Source organism: Alligator mississippiensis, chromosome 9 (genome assembly GCF_030867095.1).
Source record: "Alligator mississippiensis isolate rAllMis1 chromosome 9, rAllMis1, whole genome shotgun sequence".
Lineage (NCBI taxonomy): Eukaryota > Metazoa > Chordata > Crocodylia > Alligatoridae > Alligator > Alligator mississippiensis.
This window is the reverse complement of record NC_081832.1, coordinates 2,278,182-2,300,341: the sequence shown is the minus strand read 5'-3', so window position 1 is coordinate 2,300,341 and position 22,160 is coordinate 2,278,182. Positions and strand designations below refer to the sequence as shown.

At 47.5% G+C, this 22,160-nt stretch overlaps 1 protein-coding gene across 3 annotated transcripts in view; it reads left to right on the top strand.

Annotated features, from left to right (window-relative positions):
• The window catches only part of STMN3 (stathmin 3), a 110,435-nt gene extending 89,191 nt beyond the window's left edge, over positions 1-21,244 (top strand). For all 3 annotated transcript variants that reach the window (XM_019495206.2, XM_059713166.1, XM_059713167.1), the window contains 4 exons: positions 13,455-13,550; positions 14,555-14,730; positions 15,772-15,963; positions 17,161-21,244. In XM_019495206.2, coding sequence (XP_019350751.2) covers positions 13,455-13,550; positions 14,555-14,730; positions 15,772-15,963; positions 17,161-17,220 — 524 coding nt within the window. In that variant the 3' untranslated portion in view covers positions 17,221-21,244. The remainder of the gene's footprint in view (positions 1-13,454; positions 13,551-14,554; positions 14,731-15,771; positions 15,964-17,160) is intronic.
• The last annotated feature ends 916 nt before the right edge of the window (positions 21,245-22,160 follow it).

Below are 22,160 nucleotides of genomic sequence, written 5' to 3'. Positions count from 1 at the left end.
ATAAAACTGACTTTTCACTGCATGGGATCAGTTATGCCTGGCAGGCATGTCCTGCATTGGGGTGGGGCAGAGCTGCATGCCCTGGGGGAACTCGCCCCGCACCCTACCCTGGACCTCACAGGCATGCTTGGGTAATGCAGCATGCTCCAGCCTCGGTGCCTGGCCATTTGGCTGCCTAGTGTGAAGTGGGCTAGGCCGTGCTGCAAGACGAGGAGGTGCTAGGAGGGATTGCAGTTTTGCTCAACCCCTGCAGAGGATACAGAAGCAGGGTCCTTCTCCCCTTCCCGCTTCCACCTCCAGACGTGGATAAATAATACTATGCCCCCATAGCAACATAACAAAAATGCAAATGGAGCCCTAAACACCTGAAGGCCTAGGAGCTTGACCACATTCACCTAACATAGGACAGGGTTAGAAAAGGCAAATGTAATCCCTGGCAGTATTCAATACCTACTGACTAGAGTGTGCGGTTAAATCTGCCTTGTTTCTTTTTGGAAGTCAACAATAAAACATGATACCACCTAAAAGTAACACCCACCAATTAAGGCAGCTAATGACTGCAGAAATGGAGATCTATAGGATGGAAGTGAGTGTAGACAACCCAAAACCATAGCACACGTGAGGTTCATTCTGTGTGGATATTTCTCATAACTACAGCCCTGGACCTTCAGTGATTTCTGATAAGATGGCCAAAACAGTTCCTTCTACGGGCTGGATTAAGGCACCAGCTCTGCAGGCCGCGGCTCTTGAAGCAGGTGCCATGGTCAGAACTTCAGCTCTTCTATTCTTTCTTAGTAAAAGGAACTCCCTAATCTGTGTGGTTGCAAAGAAAGATTTGAAAGTGTGACCCAAATATGAGTGACGCAGTACTGTCTACCTGAGACTGCAGATTGTGTGAAAGAGCTGGGCAGGGAGGTGAGAACTGCCCAGCAGCAATGCTCTGGACTCGCCTGCATTCAGTTTTTACATTTAGGCAGTGGCCCTGGTTTAACAAAATCATTTTTCTACCAGTTGAATCAAAGAAGATAACTTGTAGTGTGGAAGATATGTATTGGTGTAATGGTCTTTTTACTGCTATACCTTGTTCCTTTGGAGAAACTGGCTATATGCTTTATAGCTGACTCCCCTTTATCTCAGTGAAAGCAGGGTAAGCTACCTTACATTTACCGTATAATAAGAATGTGCAAACAGGTAGTTACCGTGGAGTACCCGACATGCTATAAATTCACACCCTGGCTTATCCCATGGCAAATTCTACATTTGCCTCCATTAAATGGGACTGTATGTAGATCAGCCCCATACAGCGTAGACTGTATGTGGATCAGCCCCTTGCAGAACAGGAGAAGTAAACTGCACAGGGCCTGGCAGAGCTGCTGTTAATACCAGAAGCCTTTTGCTGCTGCCCCTGCCAGTCTGGAAGGGGATGGGGCTGCCATTGCTATTCCAAATGAGAGCCAGCGTAATGGCACAGGGTCAGGGATGCAGGGAGCCCTGGGCTATGTGGCTAGAGCTCCAGAGTGTTTAATTATACCATGTTCCTTCTGTCACTTCCACCCATTGCTATGAGGGTAACGGTGCAGTTCCCATATTCCTTCTGTTCTAGTCCCTGGCACTTGGCTGCTTTCAGGTCTGCCTTGGGCTCAAGAAGCCTGTTAGATGTTAGCCCTGAGATTATGTTCATCAGTCCCAGGGCTGATCGTCCCAATACCTCACTGTGAAGTGTGTTTTGGGATTCCAAAAATAGTGGGGACCAATTCCTTGTGTTCACGTGGGCTTTTGACTATTTTTGTTGCTTTTTTCTGCTAAACTGCTTATCTGATATGTAAAAGAGAATGGGCTAAATAGGAAACTCGTGACTCGTGAGCCGTTGTCTGCCATTCACACGCTTGAAGTTTCATGGTAATCAAACAGAGCTGTCATGTTGCATGTCAACTTGACGTGTTGTGCAATGGCCCTATTTAAAACAAAATGTAGTAGTACTGCACTATTAGAGAGACTCTTTCCTGTTTAATTCACATACATCTGTGTACCAAGAGAGGAACTGGAATCTTAGGTGGTTTCAGCTTTTTTCCCCATTGTGTTTTTTGTATATAGTGTAGATTTTACCATACTTTAATTCAGAGCCTGAGGGTGGCCTCAGATCTACACCTGAGCTGGGGGAGAAAAAGTGGTTTAATGCAGTCCTGTGGCAAGGGAAATCTTGAGCTATGCTGGCTGTACACCTGTACAAACCCACAGTTGTCCTGTTAAGGGAACTTTTTAGGCCTTGCTTGCAAAAAAAGTCAGTGTAAAGGAACCAGACTGAGTGATGACGATCTGACCAATGTTTTCTAGGTTCAGCATTTGTACCTGGCCAGAGAAGGATATGTCAGGGTCTACATCGGTTTTTACACTCCTCGAAGCTTGGCCTAGCACTGCCCTTGTGTTTATGCTTATGTTTGACATTTCTGACCTCATGATTTAATTATGATACTATGACAGGATGTCCCAGTATCAATTTGGAAATAACATTTTTGTTCATTGACTTCAGAGTAACAGCCAAATTTGTTGTAGGCCCTTTGTGAATATCCGAACAGACGCTGTTTCTGTGCCATCATTCTCAGAGCTTTGTGCTCAGGCTGTACGTACGTTCATTAATATATTTTTTGTATTTCATTTTTCTTTGCAGCCTAAGAGCAGCACACCTCTAAAGACTGATTGCTTGTACAGCATGCATGACGCTGCATTCTTTGTCCTAAGCACCTTTGCGTCAAGCAGATCCAGGGCAGATCTTCAGTCAGCATAAACCAGCAGTTTTATTGATTTAAAGGGACCTGGGTCGGTTTACACCACCTGGGGACCTGGTTCCTGGTCTCTGCATTTTCTTTACATTTGCAGTCTGGGTTTATACCTCAGTCTGCATTTGTAACTAAACCTGCTTTTGTTCTTTTGCTGTTGGGTAACGCTTTCCTTGGGCAGCCTCGTTTTCAGTAGCCCTGAAAATATCTACGGGTCTTTGCCAAGTCAGGTCAGTTCCTTGTAATATCCTTGCTTTGACCCTGGTCACAACTGTAACACATTCCAGGTCCAGTATGTCCACCTGTTATGAATTCATGACGTAGCTATCTTATGTAGGTCTTCATTTTATTCATTGGGTAGTTTGTGTTGGGGTGGCAGCTAAATGCCCCAGCCCTGTTTTCCTGGATAGTGTATAAACACATAATAAAAAGGCAGTCCCTACCCCAAAGTGCTGATAGTCTTGCTTGATTAGACATCCAAAAGCTTAAGCTTTACTAATCAAAGATGGATGTAAAAAATGGGGAGCTCCACTATCTGAGGGTTGGCGCTTCTGAAAGAAGCCAACTCTTTCCATTTCCCAAGCAGCTGGTTAAGAAGAGGGTGCTGTCTGTGGACTCTGCTTGGTGACACCGACCATTCACATTGGCCTCCAGCTAAAAGGTGTCTGGTAAATTTGAGGTATCTCTTTTCTGGCTGCTGGAAGGGAGAAGCATTGTCTACCTCTATTCCCTACCACTTCTGCCACCACCACCAGATGCAATAAATCTCAGGGCCCCAGATGCGAGATGCCTCCAGTGTGCTGGGATCTGGGAAAAGGCATATTGGCAGAAGGAAGAAGCAGCATATTGAAGGGAGGGAGGGGAGACAGCCATGAGAAGCAAAATGATGGAGCCAGGTCCATGTAGCAGGTTATGTCAGAGCCAGAACTGGAACTAAGGCCCTCCGATTCCTAATCCAGTAGCAGGTACAGAGGAGCTAGGGACCTTTATGGATACCTTGACATAGCAAAGCCGGCGAGATAGGCCAGTGGCTTTTTAGATTAATCATAGCTGTGCATGTATTACGAGCATCTCCAAAGAACACATTTAAGGATCTGTTTCATATTTGAAAGTCTGTCGGTGGCTGGTTAGAGTAGGATCTCCAGAGATTAACTTTATGAAATTAAATATTTTCAGATGTGCAGCTAGTATTGCTAGCAAAGGGAAAGTAAATGCAGGGCCTGGTGGATAACACTAGAGGGAGCTCCTGACAGTTGAGAGCTAGCCGGCTGGCAGATCTCAGACTTTTTTAGAGGCTTTGAATTAGAATCTAGTTAACTTAATTACTTTATTCAGAATACAACAGGGAAAAGTCACTGGGCCATGCAGCACACACACTGCGCATGCAGGCTTCCCCTTGGGGTTTAATTTTCAAAGGCTTATTTGTTTGTGCAGTGGGATCTAAACAGAGCAGAATTGGCCTGTGCCTGTTTCACTGTGTATGTATCCACAGGGGCACACGTTTTTTGGTAGGATTTCAGCTTTTCAGTGCTACAAATAGACTGCTGTGTGAAGCCAATGGGACCTGAAGGGATGCTGCACTTCAGGATCCGGCTTTGCATTTTGTGATGCATTTACAGTGCTGTGTGTTTGCTGACACACTCATTTGCAAAGCAGCCATTCACAAAGCATCACCTTAGTATTTATTGCAAGGCCGAGAATTTGTGTTGGTTGGTGATGAAATGCATAGGCAAGTGGCACCTGCTCTATAGCTGTTGATCTGAAAGAAAAGTGAGACATGGACAATTTCCTTTTGGCGTAAGCTACTTGCCAAACGTTCCTCTGGATAGACAAAGCAAGGCCCCTGTGTGAAACTCCCTGACTTTTCCAGCCTTACCAAGCTCAGTCTCTTTCATGGCATCCCAAAGGAATTGTTATTTATCCATGTGCCTTTTCTCCTCTCAATGATAGATTAGCTTTCAGAGCCTTACATCTATAAAAGCATTTAAAAGGACTGGAAGCTTTCCTGATTTAATTTGTATGCATATATAATATCAGCTAACTCAGCTGACCTTTCTTTCAAATCTAATGGAAGCTGAAAAATGCAAATGAGTGACTAAGTGAAAAGCTCCACCTGCTTCTATCCAGCTATTTTAGAATGTGCTAAAACGTACACTTGTAATTGCACAGTCCTCGCTGGAATGATCACGCCCGTTATATCATGCTCTGGAAGCACACTGTCCAACGGAGGGTCAAGGGGAATGCCCCCCAATATACTGTGCCCACACAATCCCATTTTTTGTGTGCACAAAGGAAGATGTGCACATGTAAATAGATGCCCAATATGTGTGCAGGTGTGTCCTGCTGGAATCTAATTCCTTTTTTATGGTGGAGAGCTGCAGAATCTCCACTGAGCTGCGGTATTGGGTTTGGAGAACAAGGTGTTGATCTAAGTTAAGTTTGTGTTTGTGTATGAGAGTGACAGTGAACAAATTGGAGACCCTTGTCGGTCATGTTCTTATGCTTCACTAGGAGATCAAAACCCAATAGATGTAAATGAGCAACAGCTGTTATTCTTTACGAATGTACTTACTTGCTGCAGACCCCAAAATATGCTAGGCTATTTCCAAACCTAATAGGATGCCCATCCCTTCCCCAAAGAGTTTTCATTCCTAAAAGACAAGACAGAAGGAGGGAAGGAAGATAGGGCAGTGGGAACAAACAAGCTTGGAGGCGAGTCGGGTATCTGGCCACATCCATGTAATTCCTAGTTTTGATGCAGGTGGTTTATATTCATATGGGCTAAGATGCATAGCGAATCCCAAACTGCTCCCCAGCCATGTCATTATAGCCACCCAGAGGCATTGCCATCCCTTTCCCCTTCAGTAAAGGAATCCTGCCAGTTGCTTCTCTCACTCCTGCCAGAATGTACCATTATGCACGGCGTTCATTAAATATGCCCTGCTAGGCCATCCTTATGCCAGGGGGCTTAATTGCTGCGTACTTTTCCCTTTGCTAACTTTGCACTATGCTCTGAGCTGTAAATCCAGCTAAGGTGCATGGGGACACTAATCCCAAGAGGAATGAGGCTTGCAGTCTGAAGCAGGCCTCGCAGTTATTAAACACATCAATTGAATTTACCTCCTTCCTGCGCACACGCATCAAATCTTCTTCTTCTGCTCCTTCCAGCCCTGTTATTCCCTGTCTTGCTTTGCCTGGGTATGCTGCCACTAAATCTGTGGAAGCAGGCGAAGAAATGCAAGGTACAGAAGGAACATGCTTAAGCTGCAACACACACTGTACCAGGACATTTCTTTACCTGTCTGCATTCTGTTCGCGGCACAGTGATGCATCAGTATGCCATGGGGACTGAGAGGAACTCCGTCCCCATAGAGCTCAGCTGTCTGACTGATAAATCACTAGGAATACGGTGAAGGGAACAATCCTATATAAGCAGCATTAGAGGGTGGCTGAGACCCAATGGATCTACCCCCTCTCTGATCTCTAAGTATCCATGATGTATGATGGTAGGGGAGAGAGAGTATTCTGGACCAAGGAGGATGTCCATGCGGCAGATACACCAGTAACAATACCAAGAACAGGTTTCAGCCAGCCAGCTACTGCTCTGCTGTTTTATTGCAGGCCTGCTGCATACGAGTTGTAGTAGGAGTTTATCATTCCCCTCCACCCTTGCTTTTTGACTCACCAGTCCAGAAAGGCAGCACCGTAACATCCATTTAATCCTCCATTGACATGACTTTGGAGGGCAACATTTGCTTCCTGACAAGGAATGTTACTAAGTGCATGGAGGCTCAGGGCAGAACCCACCACCTCTTTCCTCTTCCAGTCCTGACACAATCTCATGCACTCCCCTTCAGTATTCAGAAATCACTTGTTCTCTTGCTTGCCAGGAACTGAATGGCTTTGGTTGCTCCATATGCACATCTGATATATGAACTGTTAACACACTTGTAAACACTCATGCATGCACCTGTGAACACAACCACGTGCACACATGCTCACACAGACTCTTTAGAATGTTATTTAGGTTCAGATGAGTGATGCTGGGTGCAGGACTTGGAGGGCATGGGAAGAAAACCACCGATATCCATTATCCGAGTTGGAAACTGACTGGGGAATGAATCAGCCCTAGGATAATCTAGAGCACTGCAATCCTTGCCATGTCTTCTTTGGCTGAGCTCAGCCCCCCCAGAACATGAGTGGGGAGAGGAGCATCGTATGACATGAAGCTCTCACCCTACATTGGAGGAATCTCTTGCTGGGCTGTTGATGCAGCCATCCACCCTCTCTGCACTAGGGGAGGGGACCAGGGTTCAGGTCCTGGCTATCTGTGCGCGGTACCTCTGCTAACCTAATTCTGGTACTCAAGCTTTGGCTGCCTCCTCTATCTGCTACTGCAGCAGGAGTGATGGATTTGTGCTGGACTGCAGGGGGAAGGCCTCTGTCAATCATCATCATTTTGCAGCAGCTCTCCAGATCTTGACAACCGAACTCATCTCTTCTGGGGGCTGTGCCCTAAGTGTCCCCCTTCCCCCAGGAATTGCTAATTCGTGTGGTTGCTATGCAGAGGGCCATTGCATGAGATTTATTTTAAAACTCTTAGCAAGGGCTCTTTCTAGAACCACCCAAGCTTGCTGCTTTCAGGTGGTGGAACATCAATCTTTTTATTTATTCAGCTGGCAAAAATCGTTTTCTGGACTAGTATTTCGAGCTCCTTGAAATGGATGCAAACAACAGCTTGGTTTCCAGTCTCAGGCATTTTTAATCCCACTGAAAGGCTGGGGGAGAAGGGTCTATGTGAGTCACTGCCCTGGGCCTCGTGCCCTGTTTGTAGACACTTCTGTGTCTCTGCAGTGAGCCATATGCCAGGAAGAGAGCTGTGGGCTGCACCCCTCCCAGCAGCTCAGGATTTCACACTGAAAGCATTTTAGACTCCAAAGCCAATTAAAAACATTGGCCTGACATGCTTGCTGTGGCTTGCTTCCATTCTTGAATTCCCTTGTCCATCTGCCCCACTAACAGCCAGCATCTGTTACCTGAGGCCTCTCCACCTCTGGGCTATTGGAGTATGCACTGAAACCTGGTCAGATCACTCGATCCAGTCTTCAACGCTAAGAGTTGTGAGGCCTCCTAAAGATTTGTTTGGGTTGCTCTTCATGGAGCATCTGGTCACTGAAGGTTGCTCTGGGCATTAGAGCAAGGAGCCCAGGGGCAGGACTCCTTGATTCTGTTCCTAGCTCAGGGATAGGATTATGTAGGAGAGGATTGGGAGTCAGGATCCTTCCCTTGCCTGCCTACCTTTCTCTGCAACCTTGGGCAAATCATTTAGTCTTGTTGTGTCTGTAGATTGGAGATAGCAGTGTGGTTCAGTTCAGCGTGTTGCTTTGAGAACCTCAGGGGAAAGTGCTCATATGGCCTTGACCATCATCTGCTGAAGTGAGCTTCAGCTCAGAAAAGCTTGTGTTACACATGCACACACACACAAACACACATTTATTAGCAGGGATCAGTTTTCTCTGATAAAAAAAAATCCTCAGTTTTCAGATGAAAAAAGTAAACCCAAATCCACATTGTTCCATGATTAAAATGAAACACCGCTATATATAGATAGATTAAGATAGATACATCTATAGATATATCTATATCTATAGATGTAGAGATCTCTCTCTCTCTCTCTCTATATATATATATACACACACACAGTATATAGATATATACATACACATACACATTAGTGGCATTTCATTTTAATCATGGAAAAATACAGGTTTTGGGTTACTTTCTTTTAATCCAAAAATTGCTGGGGGGTTATCAGAGAAAACCAGGATCCCTGCTTATTAGTCTATAAAATGCAAATCTATCTTGCTTCCTACACCCTCCCAGGCCAGAAGTGATGGTTTCTGACCCAACTGCCCATTACAGAGACATTCCCAGCTCCTCATCTTCTTGGTCTGAACCTTTCTAGCCTCACTGCCTTTTAGGGGTCCGGTAAGAGCGGCGGGCTGCCAGGAGGCCCAGGGGATTGTGCGGCTGCCCGCGTTGCAGGTCCGTCTCTTGGAGGCCGGGCACTGCAGCCGTGGCCTTGGGCGGTGCTGAACGGACAGCTCCATGCTCCTACCGGGGCTGTCCTGCTGAGCTCTTGCTTCTGCCAGTAGACTGACTTCATCAGAGCGTATTGATTAGGTACACAAATGGCTGAGAGTGTATATCCCTGAAAGCAGAGGGATTTTCTCCCCTTCCCTTTATAATCCTATTGTTTTCTTCACTCTGCTTTGCTGGATGAGGTTATTCCAACAGGAGAGATTGATTAGTTCTTCACTCAGTAGCAAGAGACGAGCTGCAGATCACAGCTCTTCCAGTTTTTTCCCCCGTGGCTCCCCCACAGCTTGCCACATCTTCCAAAGCCAAAAGCCTCCTGCTCCTCCCCTTTGACCCATGTGTCTGGATTCTCTTAATTGCATCTGATGGCTGGCGCCAGGGTGGAGCTGCAGAGTCTCAAGTGCCAGGAGATGTACATGCACCACTTTCCCAGCTCATTAGGCTTCTGGCAGCAGCTCAGCTAACTGATGTCCCTTTGTCCTCTCACTCCCTTTCATTTTAATTGACAGAAAGGGATGGCGGTTTTGCTGTGCAGAAGGCAGAGCAGGGAAGGCAAGACCCACATAGAATTCATGCAGCTGGTGGAAAATGAAATTACTGGGACAGACCTTGGAGAAAGGGAGAATTGTGCCTTGCAATAATCTAAAAGGAGAGACCTAGAAATTAGTTCCATGGTGAGATAGTTCAGCTCAGAAAACTAGACACAAAGCAACAAGGGTCACCAGGCAATGGCATGAACCAGGTTTCTCTCTTTAATTCCCTTCTGCTGCAGCCAGTGCCAGGGTTAGATATCAAAGTAACGACCTCCTGATCCAGTTCATTTCTGTTAATAATGAGTTCTCTGACTGTAATCCAGTAGGTCCTCTCTTTGTGTTCTTTGGTAGGACTAGGATACAACAGCTATGCAGTGCCAGTGCTTTATGGCTGCTAAAACACTGCCTCAGCGGGGTTTAGAAAAAGTGCTCAGACTCATTGCAACATGGTACCTCAAGCAGAAGTCTGCAGGCCTGAATTTACGGGCAACAAAGAAGCAATGCAAAAGGAAGGAAGTGGGAAAAGACAAAGCTACAGTGGTACCTATGACCCTGCAGTTGCAGGCACTGGCCCTCTGGGATGTGCTTATCTGATCCTTGTGGATGATCTCGGCTCAGACTGCCAGAAAAAGGGGAAGAAGATGCCTGCTAATAGGCTGGGGGCAAATTCCTCCCAGTAGCACTTCCACAATGACTAGTCTCACCTGAAGCATTAGAGCCACCAGAACTGCTCCCCATGCCTGCATCTTCAAGGCACGGGGAATCCCAAGTGCCCTTTGAAACAGTTCTGGCTAATTCATTTTCTCTGTTCTTCCCGGGTAGAGAGATCATGGATCAGCCAAAAGGAGAGAGGGTCACTTGAAAGGATAAACATCCTTTGTGATAAAGAACTTGATTTCCACAAGTGCATTGTCTTTCATTTTCTTTTGCACGCATCTTGTCTTGCTGCCAACCATGTATCGGTGGAGTTGCACAGTCTCTATGAAATGAGGTGGCTCCACAGCTCAGTGGTTCTCTAGTGTGGTCTTCAGATTACCAGTGCCCCACGAAACACTTTTGGCTGGTTCACCAAAGCTGTGTCCTCCAACTGGCAACAAGCAGTGATGCTCACAGCCAGCTTTAGCTCAGTACACAGTTCTCAAAGGGTTTCCAAAGGCCCTTTTGATTAACTACATTGAAGTAAAAGCCAGTACCTCTCTGCACCTTGCATTGCTGCTGCAATTCATTCCTTTTTGAGGTACATTTCTCAGTGGTCAGATATGTATGTGATATCAAAATTGAAGAGGGAAGCCAGTGGCAAAGTTACTAGGAAAGATGTAAACAGTGAGGGTTATGGGGTAAGAAGGGGAGAGCTGGTGTTAATAAATACAAAGTCCTGCACCAGGGGAAAGAATTCAACAAACAGGTACAAAATATCCCCAAGGTGCTGATGGGGGTGTATGCACTTTTTGTTTTCTTGGCATTGTCCTAATGCTTGTGCTGTCTTTTTAAATGCTACCATTGCCACTGGGAGGTGGAAGTCCAAGCTGGGGAGTCTGGAAATAGAAGAGTCCAGGAAGGGACATGGTCCAGAGCATGAGAGGGTTTGACTTGCATTCCTTAGCTCTGCGGTTCCTCTAAAATTGTGTCAAGACCAATGTACAATGATGCCCTTCCATGTGCCTTTTCACAGCCTAGAGTGTTGTGGCTAATTCAGCAGAACGAAGGGGATGAGCATTTCTGTAGGAGAAACCCTTATCCTTGACACTTTGCAGAAGCTTGACATGCCGGTCAACAGTGGGGCTGTGCCAGAAGGCTGGAGGAGAAACACACAGGCATATCTGCAGCTATTATAACTCTGCAGAGAGCTGCAGGTTAATTGCTGCTCACTCACTAGGGTATGGCAGAGGACACTGCAGCTGATGCACACTGCTCCTGATAGGAACGCTAGCAGTTTTGGGTTGGGCTTCAGCTTTGTTTGTTAATACAATGAAACCTCCAAGAGGAGGTGACTTTTTTCTCTTGGAAAAGTTGGCAGGTGGGGCGGGGGGGGTTGTTATTCTTTTGGCTCCCACTACCTGATGAGCTGATCGGCATATTAGCAGCATTGTCCCGTGGTCAGAGCAGGGAACTAGGTATCAGGGTGCCTGGGTTCTGTTCCCGAGTGTGCCACTAAGTCACAGCCAAATCATGGGTAAGATGCTTGTACTTTTGGGGGTTCAGTTCCCAAGCTGTAACATGGAAGTGATTCTTTACCAAACAGTGATGCTGGCAGCAGGAGTTGCTTTAAAACAGGAGAGGGTGTGTATAAGTACTGTTGTATTTATCAGGTGCACTTTTAGCCCGTTTCCTTTAAAAGGAGGGGTGGTTTAAACTCAGAAAATGTGGGTGAGAACTGCCCCGGATAACCTGCATGCTCTGTTCTCATTGGGGCATTGGCTCGATGTGCTCAGTGCCGCTGAGGACGGCTGCAGCTGTAGGCATCTGTCATAACAATGGCCAACAAATCCCAGCAGCAGCGGCAGCCCCAGGGCTGTTCCTGGAAAGGATGGTGCATCCCAGTATCCTTCACAGAAGCTGTGAGGGGCTGTTCTTAGACCCATAGAATTGTAGAAAATTCAGGTGTGAAGGGAGCTCAGGAGGTCACATCTAGTCCAACCCCTGCTCCAAGCAGGACCAGCCCCACCTAGACCAGCCAGGGCTTTGTCTAGCCAGGTTTTGAAAACCTCCAAGGATGGAGACTCCACCACCTCTCTGGGCAACCTATTCCAGTGCTTTATTACCCTTCTAGTGAGAATTTTTTTCCTAATGTCTAACCCCAACTTCCCTTGCTACAACGTGAGCCCATTGCTCCTTGTCCTGTCATCTGCCCCACACTGAGAACAGCCCAGCTCCAGCCTCTTTGCAGCCCCCCAGCAGGGAGTTGAAGGCTGCTGTTAAATCCCCTGACAGTTAGTTCTTCCTCATTGCAGGCCAGTATCAGTCTCTCCAGGAGTCCTTTCTTACCACTGAGATAAAGGAGGGTAGCAACTGCCCATTGCAGAGATTGCAGAGCATTGGAAAGTTAGAGGTGCAGGAGTCTTCACATTTATCCTCCCCAGGCTCTTGGGATCCTGACTTGACAGCATGCTGAATCAGCATTATGCACACTCCACCCACTCCTCCCAGTGTAAGGTGCCTCCATCCTGAGACCCTCTTCCCCAAGTGTCTTATGTTCATGGGACAGGGGGGCCCTCTGCAAAGATGGAGAGAGGCAGGGTGAGGGATCGGTGGGTTGCTCCTATCTTTCAAAGCTGACGGTTATTGAGAACACCCCTGATCAGAGGTACATGCAGCAGCTTATCTCCCAGGGGCTACGAGCTTCATCCTTCCCATCACCCAGTCATTCCAAAGCAACATCCTTTGTATCGGCATATTGCAACAAGGACAGCTCTTAGCATCACTCAGTCTCTGGCAGGCCGAGCCCCAAGCTCTGCCCCTGGTCTGTAGCTGTAGGACGTAGAAAGAAACACATTTGTATTTGGTTTTGCACACCCTGACAGCAACATTGAAAAGGCCTGTGCATGTATCTTGAGAGCAGCTCTGAGCAGCACCCCATTCCTTTCTTTCCCTAAACTTGCCTCTAGTTTCTACAGATCTGGCCTCATGTCTTCTTTTATTAGCAAAACCAGAAATGCTGCACCATGAAATGGAGGGGCCTCATTGTTAGGCTGCAGGCATCTGCAGTGAAGGCTCAAAAACCATTTATAGGTGCTGATTAGCAAGGACTATCATCACTCTTCCCGCTGAGTTTGGAACTGTCGAAGGGGAAGTATCTGGGCAGCTTCCACCACCTGATTATTTACAAGAGCTGAAATGTATCCGCTCCTAACCCCCCTTCTTCTGCTTGGAGGGAAAACACCTCCCTGGGGACTTGCATCTGCAGAAATGGTAAAACCACTTTATGCATCTCCCTGTGGAGCTTCCTGTACCACCAGCTGATAATATAGGAGATATTAGTTCAGCTAGCTCGGGGAGAAAGACACGGTATTGCCATTAAACCACTATTGCCATTCTTATTTTTCAGCCTACAAGGAGAAAATGAAGGAGCTGTCTCTGCTCTCCCTGATCTGCTCCTGTTTCCACACCCAGCCGCACCCCAATACCATCTATCAATATGGAGGTAAGCGACTCATGCAGACACAACCTGCCGAGTCCACTATGGAGCTGTTCTGCAGGCAGCTGCTGCAAACTTGGGAGTGCCTCAGTCCATTAGGCTGGGCCCAGTCTGGGGAGAGTGTTTTCCCCCAAGTTTCTGTATTACTGGCCTTTGATTTTTGACCCACATTCACCTACTAGGAAACTCTGTGTGTTACCAAAGAGTGCTGTCACTTATCTAGGCTAGGAGTGTAGATGTTATCAGCAATTCAGCATTTCTGAGTTGTCTTCAGCCATGGTCTGCTTATTATTGGGATGTAAAAGAAATTGTATTAGCTAGTGAGAATTTGAAGCCAGTCATTTGTTGCTGGTAAAAGGGACAATAACAATGCAGAACCAGGAGAAGGAGCATCATTGTCAAATGTTACAGCAAGAGGTTTGTCAGGCAGTTGAGGAATCCAGTGGACAGTGCAGGGGGGAATCTAGGGGGGCAGGATGAAATCCTGCTGGGTCACTGGAATTAACACCCTTACACTTATGAAAAGAACCGTAACACTTTTAATAACCCAATGCGGTCAATACCTGGGTTTTACATTCTGTCTGAAAGGAAAGATCCAGCAGCAGAATTGTTTTCTGTGTACATGCAGGGACTTTACACAGAAAATGGATAAAGAAGTGGAGCAACAGTACTGGAGATACAGAGGTCAGGGAGAAACTTCCCACTGAATGTAATAAGAGCTTAACAGAGATACATATGGGCCTTGATGCAATGAAGGCAATCAGATCAGGCTCATGGTGGAAAGAAGGTTCTCTGTGCTCCCACGGTAATCCCTCTGAATCTCTCCAGGTGAGGCTGCAGTGTCAGGACACTTAACCAGTAAAGTCCTGTCTGGAAGTACGGTATCATCACAACCAGCTCATATTGGGTGAACTAAGTTCAGGGCATGATTTAGCAGCTTCTGAAAGGTGCCGTAGCTTTGCCCTGGGTGTCCCACAGCCTGTGACAATGCTCATGTTCTTCTCACAAAGATATGGAAGTGAAGCAGCTGGACAAGAGGGCGTCTGGCCAGAGCTTCGAAGTGATCCTGAAGTCCCCTTCGGACTTATCCCCTGAGAGCCCAATCCTGTCCTCTCCCCCCAAGAAGAAGGATCTGTCTCTGGAGGAGCTTCAGAGGAGGCTGGAGGCTGCAGAGGAGAGGAGGAAGGTAAGAGGATATTCTAGGGACATGCTCACGCTGATATATGTGCCCAGTCATGCTTTAAGCAAGCCCTAAAATCAGTCCCATGTTATCACTGAGGAGAAAAAAGAACCCTGAAGCAAAACATGTTGTTGGGGGAGACTGGTGCTTTTAGTAATACTTAGGAGCCAGGCAGTGCGGTTGGAAAGTGTTTTCCTACATAGTCTTGTTTAGTGCAAGTAGCAGAAGTCACCTCTGGCCTGTGTTATAGCAGAGGTCAGGCTAGATCATCACAAGTTCCCTGGTGACCTTAAAAATGCACGGGTCTGTTGAATTCTTTGGTCCTTCCATTTAGTGTCTCTCAGTACATTACACAGGTGACACACGGGGTGCTATAACAAGCACGGGAGACAGAACAAAAAGCCAAGCATCTAAACAGGGCTTAGAATCGGTGCCTTGCTATTTCATTGCTTTTTAGTGACTGGCAATGCTGTTTTCACATTCCATTTATGAGCATATTTAAAAATCTTTTGAAGAAAAAGTGTTGGGAAACTAGAGGCGCTTCAGAGAAAAACAAATCACAATGCTGTGGGTGGGTAAGAGGAGAAGAAGTTGAAGAGGTTCAAAACATTAGGCAGACTGCCTGCTTGCAAACTTCACTCCCCATCCTGTGCGCGCAGCAGTCATTGAATATCACTAGCTGTCTGCCTGCATTAGAGCTTTGAAAATCCGGCCCATGTGGTCTAGAATAGAAAAGTTTCATGGGGCAGAAAGACCGTGAGTGCGGTGTGTAACTACCACTGACGCACCGATTAATGAATGGAGAGGGTTGGCCTCCTGAGCATGACATCCTTGGAAAGAGGGCAACAGCTGAGACCAGAGGAAGGGTGGATTAGTTCAGATACCAAGTGCAAATCCTGCAAGTGAGTAGCTAGCTTGTGCACAGACTAGCAAGCAGCGTGTTCATGTCACCTCTGTGGAGATGTCCAAGATCAGATCAAGGAAAGTGAGAAGGGTTTTTTCCCCTCCCATCCTCCCCCCACCCCCTGATCTGTTGGTTTCCTACAGACCCAGGAGGCCCAAGTGCTGAAGCAGCTGGCAGAGAAACGGGAGCATGAGCGGGAGGTGCTGCACAAGGCCCTGGAGGAGAACAACAACTTCAGCCGGCTGGCTGAGGAGAAGCTCAACTACAAGATGGAGCTGAGCAGGGAGATCCGTGAAGCACACCTAGCTGCCTTGAGGGAGCGACTCCGTGAGAAGGCGAGTGCTAGTCTCCCCCACCCACATACCATGTCCCAACACCTCTAGGGCCAGGAATCCCTGCTTAGGGTATAAGGGTTGCTGGTGCCAGCATATGTAGCCAGGCTTGCTCACCCCGATAGAGCTGGGATGTTCGCACTGGAGCAGCACTCCTGGAACAATTTGCTTTTCTTGTCCCACCATTTTCCCAAGTTCATACAGCCTTCCCCTTTGCAGGTATGCAGCGTCAAGTTACAATGCCCAGCTCTCCAGTTGCAGCAAGAGAAGTTGAGGTTGAATATTAGGGAAAACTTTCTCACAAGGAGGGCTGTAAAGCACTAGAAGAGGTTACCCACAGGGGTGCTTGAATCTCCATCTTGCGAGTTTTTAAGACCCGGGTGGACAGAGCTTTGGCTGGGATGATGTAGTTGGGGCTGGTCCTGCGTTGAGCAGGGGGTTGGACTAGATGCGACCTCCTGAGGTCCCTTCCAACTCTAATTTTCTCTGAGTCCCTGGACACCCCCACTCCATTGCTTTCTTTCTTTTCTTTTGGTCGTTTGCTGCTGCACATTGTTCTGCTGTTTTTCTTAGAGGGGAAGGGACTCTGTTTGATATGTACGTGCCCGCTTCAGCCACGTCTGACAGCTCGCTCAGAGCAAATATTCTCTAGCAGCGTGCGGTGAGGTGGGCAGGAGGTGTCCATGGCATCCGTGTAGAGGCTTCCTCATCTTTGTTGAGCCCCATGTGCCAGAGCCCAAAGGCAGCAGCAAACTCGAGCCTCCTATCCTGCACTCTGGAGTGTGGATTTCCTGTCTTCTGGTCCCCAGGCACCACTGCTTCATCTGGCCCCAGTGTAAGCAGGCTGGTGTCTGTGAGGGGCTCCCTAATGAGACAGCTTCAGCCAGCTCTGGAGCATGTGCTGCAGACGTATTCACAGACTTGTGCGATGCACCTGGTCACCTTCACTGTGCCAAGGACAGGGCTAAACTTATCCCAGGGGCAACTCCTGTGATATCAGCAGAGCTCTGCCAACTATGAACTTGACCTAGTGTATTTTTCTTAATTAGTGCAAGGCCTTTGAGGAACAGGAGAGGAACAGATGGAAATACAACAGCAAAAACTCTAGCGCTGTAGGTGAAACCGAGGGGAGGTGGGAAACAGCTTCTGGATCGCCCTGCTCAGCCTGCGGACTCCATAACGCTTTCTGTGTCTTTGCAGGAACTGCATGCAGCTGAGGTTCGCAGGAACAAGGAACAGCGGGAGGAGATCTCTGGATAAAGGGCTTTTCTACACATCTAGCACATGATTCCTGATAACAAACCAACCAACCCAACACATTTTATTTTGTTTGTCTAGATGCAACATTCGGTTTGCCATTTCCTCCTGGTGTTAGTTCCCCAGCTACACGCTTCTCTCTCTCTCTCTCTCTCTCTGCATCCTTAACTGTTCAGTACTTGTGGGGACTCACAGGCCATAGGGACCTCTAAGCAGAGTAGCAACTAGTTCACATGAAATATAGAATCAAACAATTAACCAGTCAATCAGCTTCTCTTTGGGGTTTTGTCCTTTTTTAAAATATCTTTCTTAAACTGATGTAAAGGATTAAGATATTAATAAATTCAACCAGCAGTGTCATGGATGGAGATGCGGATTTCTTATCCAGGGCTTTTGGTTTGTGCTTTGAGCCAGATAGCAGTTGAAAAAACAAAAGGGAGTAAACAGTGAAGGGTACATTGTTGTGAGAGGGGGTCATTGATGGATCCATTGTTTTTAGTGGTAGGAGGAGGCTGGGATGGCTCAGGGAATGGGTTAGGGTGTGCCGAATCTTTAAGCCGTAGGTCGCTGGTTTGAAGCTAGCCCAGGTAGATAGTAACTTGAAGTCATTGTCCTCTGGTTCTTTGGTAACCCAGGTGCAATTAGCTAAGGGTCTGAGACTAGAGCCTGGTGGACAGGTGCCCACGTCACAAGAAGCACTAGTTGATATCCTGGATGGCCACAGATTGAATGAGCCTGGAGACTGAACAGCCCTCTCACTGGTAGAGGCAGTGCTGGGGAGGCTTGTACTGCCACTGCCCATAGCGAACCCAGTGTTGCAGTTAAAGAGGGGGCACAGTCTCCAGGGCGGTCAATCCTGCACTTTTCACAAACACTAAATTTCACACCATTAATTAAAAAGTAAAACAGAGCGCACAATTGTCAGGCAGCCCATGACCTTTAGCAAAACTCTGTGATATGGGAGACTCATCTTTCTCTCTTCCCAAAGATGGATGAGACTCTTCAGTACTATTCCAGGAGAGACGTTTGAACCAAAGATCACAGGTTAACCACAGAGCTGTGGTTCTTGGGCAACAGATTATAGGAAAGGACACAGCGATCCTTTCAGTGGTATTTCCAGAACTGCAGCTTTGGAGAAGGTGGGGTAGGAAGGGAGACTGGAGGAGTGGGAGGACAGGAGGAGTGAAGAGATGTTCATGCACCTGCTGCTTGTCTAGCCATGGAGGTAGAATTGCAAGGCTTTAATTCTTCTAGCTCTGACTTCCAAAGCCCACTTTAAGGCAGCTGTGTCTCTTCCTAGAAATAAGGACGAATGGATTGCAGCGGTGCTTGGAGGCAGGGGGCAGAAACCTCTTCCTTTCAGATAGCTGGTAATAATTTCTGATGTAAACGGAGAGCTACAGCAGCCTGTGGGCTCTCTTCCCGTCTTACATCATGGTGTATGCTGACAGAGGTAGCTGAATCAGAGGACGTGCCAAACAGTGAGGAGGCTGCTATTGCATCCCGTGGATCAAAAGGGTGGCAGACTTTTAATGCTAGCACTGGATCTGGCCTGATAACCTGATTGGCAATTGTATGCCTATGTCTAAAGTGCGAGGAGTTGCCATCTTAACCCTAGTGAAGCCTCTTGAGAGAGGATGTTCAGGCAGGACTTGGCTTTCGCAGGAACACCCTCTCCTGGCAGGATTTCACTGAGGAGAACATTGCAACTCTTGCATTTTGGACCATTGAGTAGCAAAGAGTCCTCTCCTTCCAACTCTGACAGTACACCAGTACCTGTCTTCCCAACTCGTGAGACAGTTCCAGGGCAAGGTAGCAGGGTGCTTGGAGCAGGGATGTAGGCACAGATACTGGAAGGACTCCAGGCCTGATCCTCACCCTCACTGTACCACAAACTTCCCTCTCTCTGTGGCCATACCGGATGCTATTTGGGAACCCATAGCGAGCCAAGGGGGCATCCAGAGGAACAAGAGTCGACTGTTATTGTGACGGGTGTCCTCTCTGCATACTGTCTCCAAAGAGCCTCTCTGCAGCCGAGTCCTGCAGCTCCTCCAGGGGGGCTCTGTGGAGCCAGCATCACCAGGAATAGCTTATGCAAACAGCTAGGACACAGCAGGCATGGGTGGGCACTTAGGCAGTTGCCTTTCTCATTCCTGGCAGCTGTGTGGCTTGGGATGTGTAGGGCGTGCTCCAAGCCGGAGGTGGGGTAAGCAGATGTGAAACACCATTTAGCCCACAGGAGCCAGGTAGTGACAGGAAGCCAGGGCAGGCGGGGAGTCTGTATCTGGTGTCGAGCTTCCCTTTGCCTCCCTGGCCTGTCTAAATAATAGTTGCTGAGTCGGTTCCAAGCTGTTGGTTTTCCTTCTACCGTGTGCTGGCTGCATGTCAGGAATCTCCCCCACCCTCCTCGACTGTCACAAGAATGCAACAGCGTGCCAAAGAGGCAGCAGCAGCAGCTGCTGGAAGCAAAGCCCTTAGCCTCTTGCTAGTCAGCCACACAATACGTTCCCCTTTTAATGAGAGAAGGTCCCTCTCTGGCCACGAGGCTTTGGATATTAGGGGAGAGCTCTGCTCCAAAATGGAAGGGCTAGCTTACCTACAAAGCCCTCTGCCAAGGTCCGAGGGAGGGCAGGACTGTTATCAGGCGTCAGCAATGTTGAGGGACAAGAAGTGAGTTTGGGGCAGGGAGGGGAAAAAGAAAAAGAAACTGAGGGTTGAATTTCTTAACAGTAGCTAATGATCAGTTTATAAGTAGCAGCTGTCTTAGATAAGCATCTGTGTAGAATGCAGAATCATCTCATCCATATAGTGACAATAAATTTTAAAAAGTTTAAAAAAATAATTAAAAAAGTAATTTAAATAAAATGTTTGTGTGTAAGAAATGGTTGAAAATGTCAAATGTCTGTGTCCCACGCCGGTGGGATCTGAGAAGGTGTCTGCCAGATATTAACCCTGTCCTACTCTGTGGTGCTGAGTGTTTGCTTGGTGTGTAATACTGACCTGGAGCTTGTTGTAAATACTGTTTTTAGTACTATGATTATTAATTATGATGATGACGATGATCACAAATGTTGTACTCATAAGCAGGAGTTTAAAACAAACACAAAGAAACAACCATTTTCACTCCAATTCTCCAGTGAGGCTCAAATGAACCTGGAGGCAGGGCCAGATTAAGGTAGGATGTCTTTGTCCTTGAGCTCAGAGTGAGCAGGGGGTCAGAGAGGCAAGTGGCAGCCTAGCGCAGAGCTGACCATCGCCTCTTGAGGTGGCTGGACTGCTTCATATGGAAGGCAAAGCAAGGGCTTAGAAATAGCAGGGAGACAGGGGTCCTTCAGGCAGGGAGGATGGGAACTGGGAGAGTGAATTCAAGGAGTGGAGGGGAAAGGAGGGCTGGGAGAGATCGAAAACTGGGGCAGATGCCCTGGAGCCCTAAATTTGGGGTGCAGTTTAGTGTTAGGCCACTCCTGCTTGGAGGCAGCAGTCTGCTCTGTTTCCTGTTACCATAGAACAAGGCTGACAAAAGTGGAGAATTTTGCATGCAGCATGGGAGAAAGTGGCGGGTGGCAGATCGTGCTTGCTTGAAACCTTTCCCTTACCTGCATGGTTACAGGGTCCCAGGGCTTTTGTCTCTGCTTCTTACTTTCCATCTCAGACGCTTGCGGTTAAGCTGGCAGTTCAAAACCAGCTAGTGGTACCCTCCACATAGCTGCAGGCCAGCCTTGATTTCAGGTGGAGACCTCTTCTTGCACTCACAGTGGTGTTGCATGAAAGGATGATCTGGAAAGTTAGGATCCCAGGGAACAGTGCTCCTGTAGATCTAAGGGAAACCCGTTTTCTTCCCCTCCACCCCGTCGGTGCTGTAAGGTGCAGTGGACATATCTGGAGAATGCACTAGTGCAGGGTAAAACGTTGCATCAGGTAGAGAAACGGTTGCACAGAGTTTTGAATCCGTCATGTCAGGATAACAGGTTTATCACATCTGATGGGATACGTCACGTCAGGGAAACCAGGTGGACTAATGTGGCTAGACAAAGCAGGTGGAACAGGGATGTCCAGGAAATTGGTTTGCTCAGTGCCGCTGGGTCTATCAGAGCAGTATTTCCGATTACCAGGGTTGCATGCATCTGGTTCTGCCAGTTCTCTGGCCTGGAAAGACATCCCGCTTGTATTGCCGATAAAACTTGTGCATGGTCCAGGCTGTGGGGGAGGAAGTAAATGACAGACGCAGAGCACCTGCCTGAACGATGCTGTCCCTGGCAGCATCACACATCACTTGGATCTTCAGGTCCCAAACCCGCAGCAGCTCATACTTATTTCATCTCTGGCAAATTCCAGGATTGCTAACAACTGGGTGGCTTATGCCTGAATAGGGGCTTTGCCCCCATTAACTTCCTTTAAGCCTCCCCTTTCCTCCCACTCCTCTTGCAGTTTTTCAGCCGTTCCCCTGCAGGCACTTTCCATGGCATGCAATTTTGAAATTCCTGGAACGCGTCTCACGATGGCGCTCCAGGTTTTTTATTATTATTTCTTTCCGTCGCTTACTGATGGGTCTTTCTAGCTGCTATTACTAATTGCACTGTTGTAAGAGCGTCTCTAAATTGGGCCACATTCGCAGTAGCTATAGCTTCCTGGCACGCAGTGAAGTTATACCAGTAGGAAACAGAGTCCCAGGGGGAATTAAAGGTGCAACAGAGAGGGAGCTGAGGTTGAAAAAACCCAAAACCCAACCCACCTGCATGCACGTTTCAGAGAACTCATTCTTCCCCTTCTCCCAGACAAAGCGGGGCCTCCTAGCCCCTGCTAGACAAGAAAAATGAACCCGAAGATAAACTGAATTTCCAATTGGCACAAAACACCTTGATGTTTAGCAATCCTGGGGCAAGAACCAGAGCAGTCACTCTCATGGTCCAAATATTAGACCTTCTGCTTGCTTTGTTAGTCAG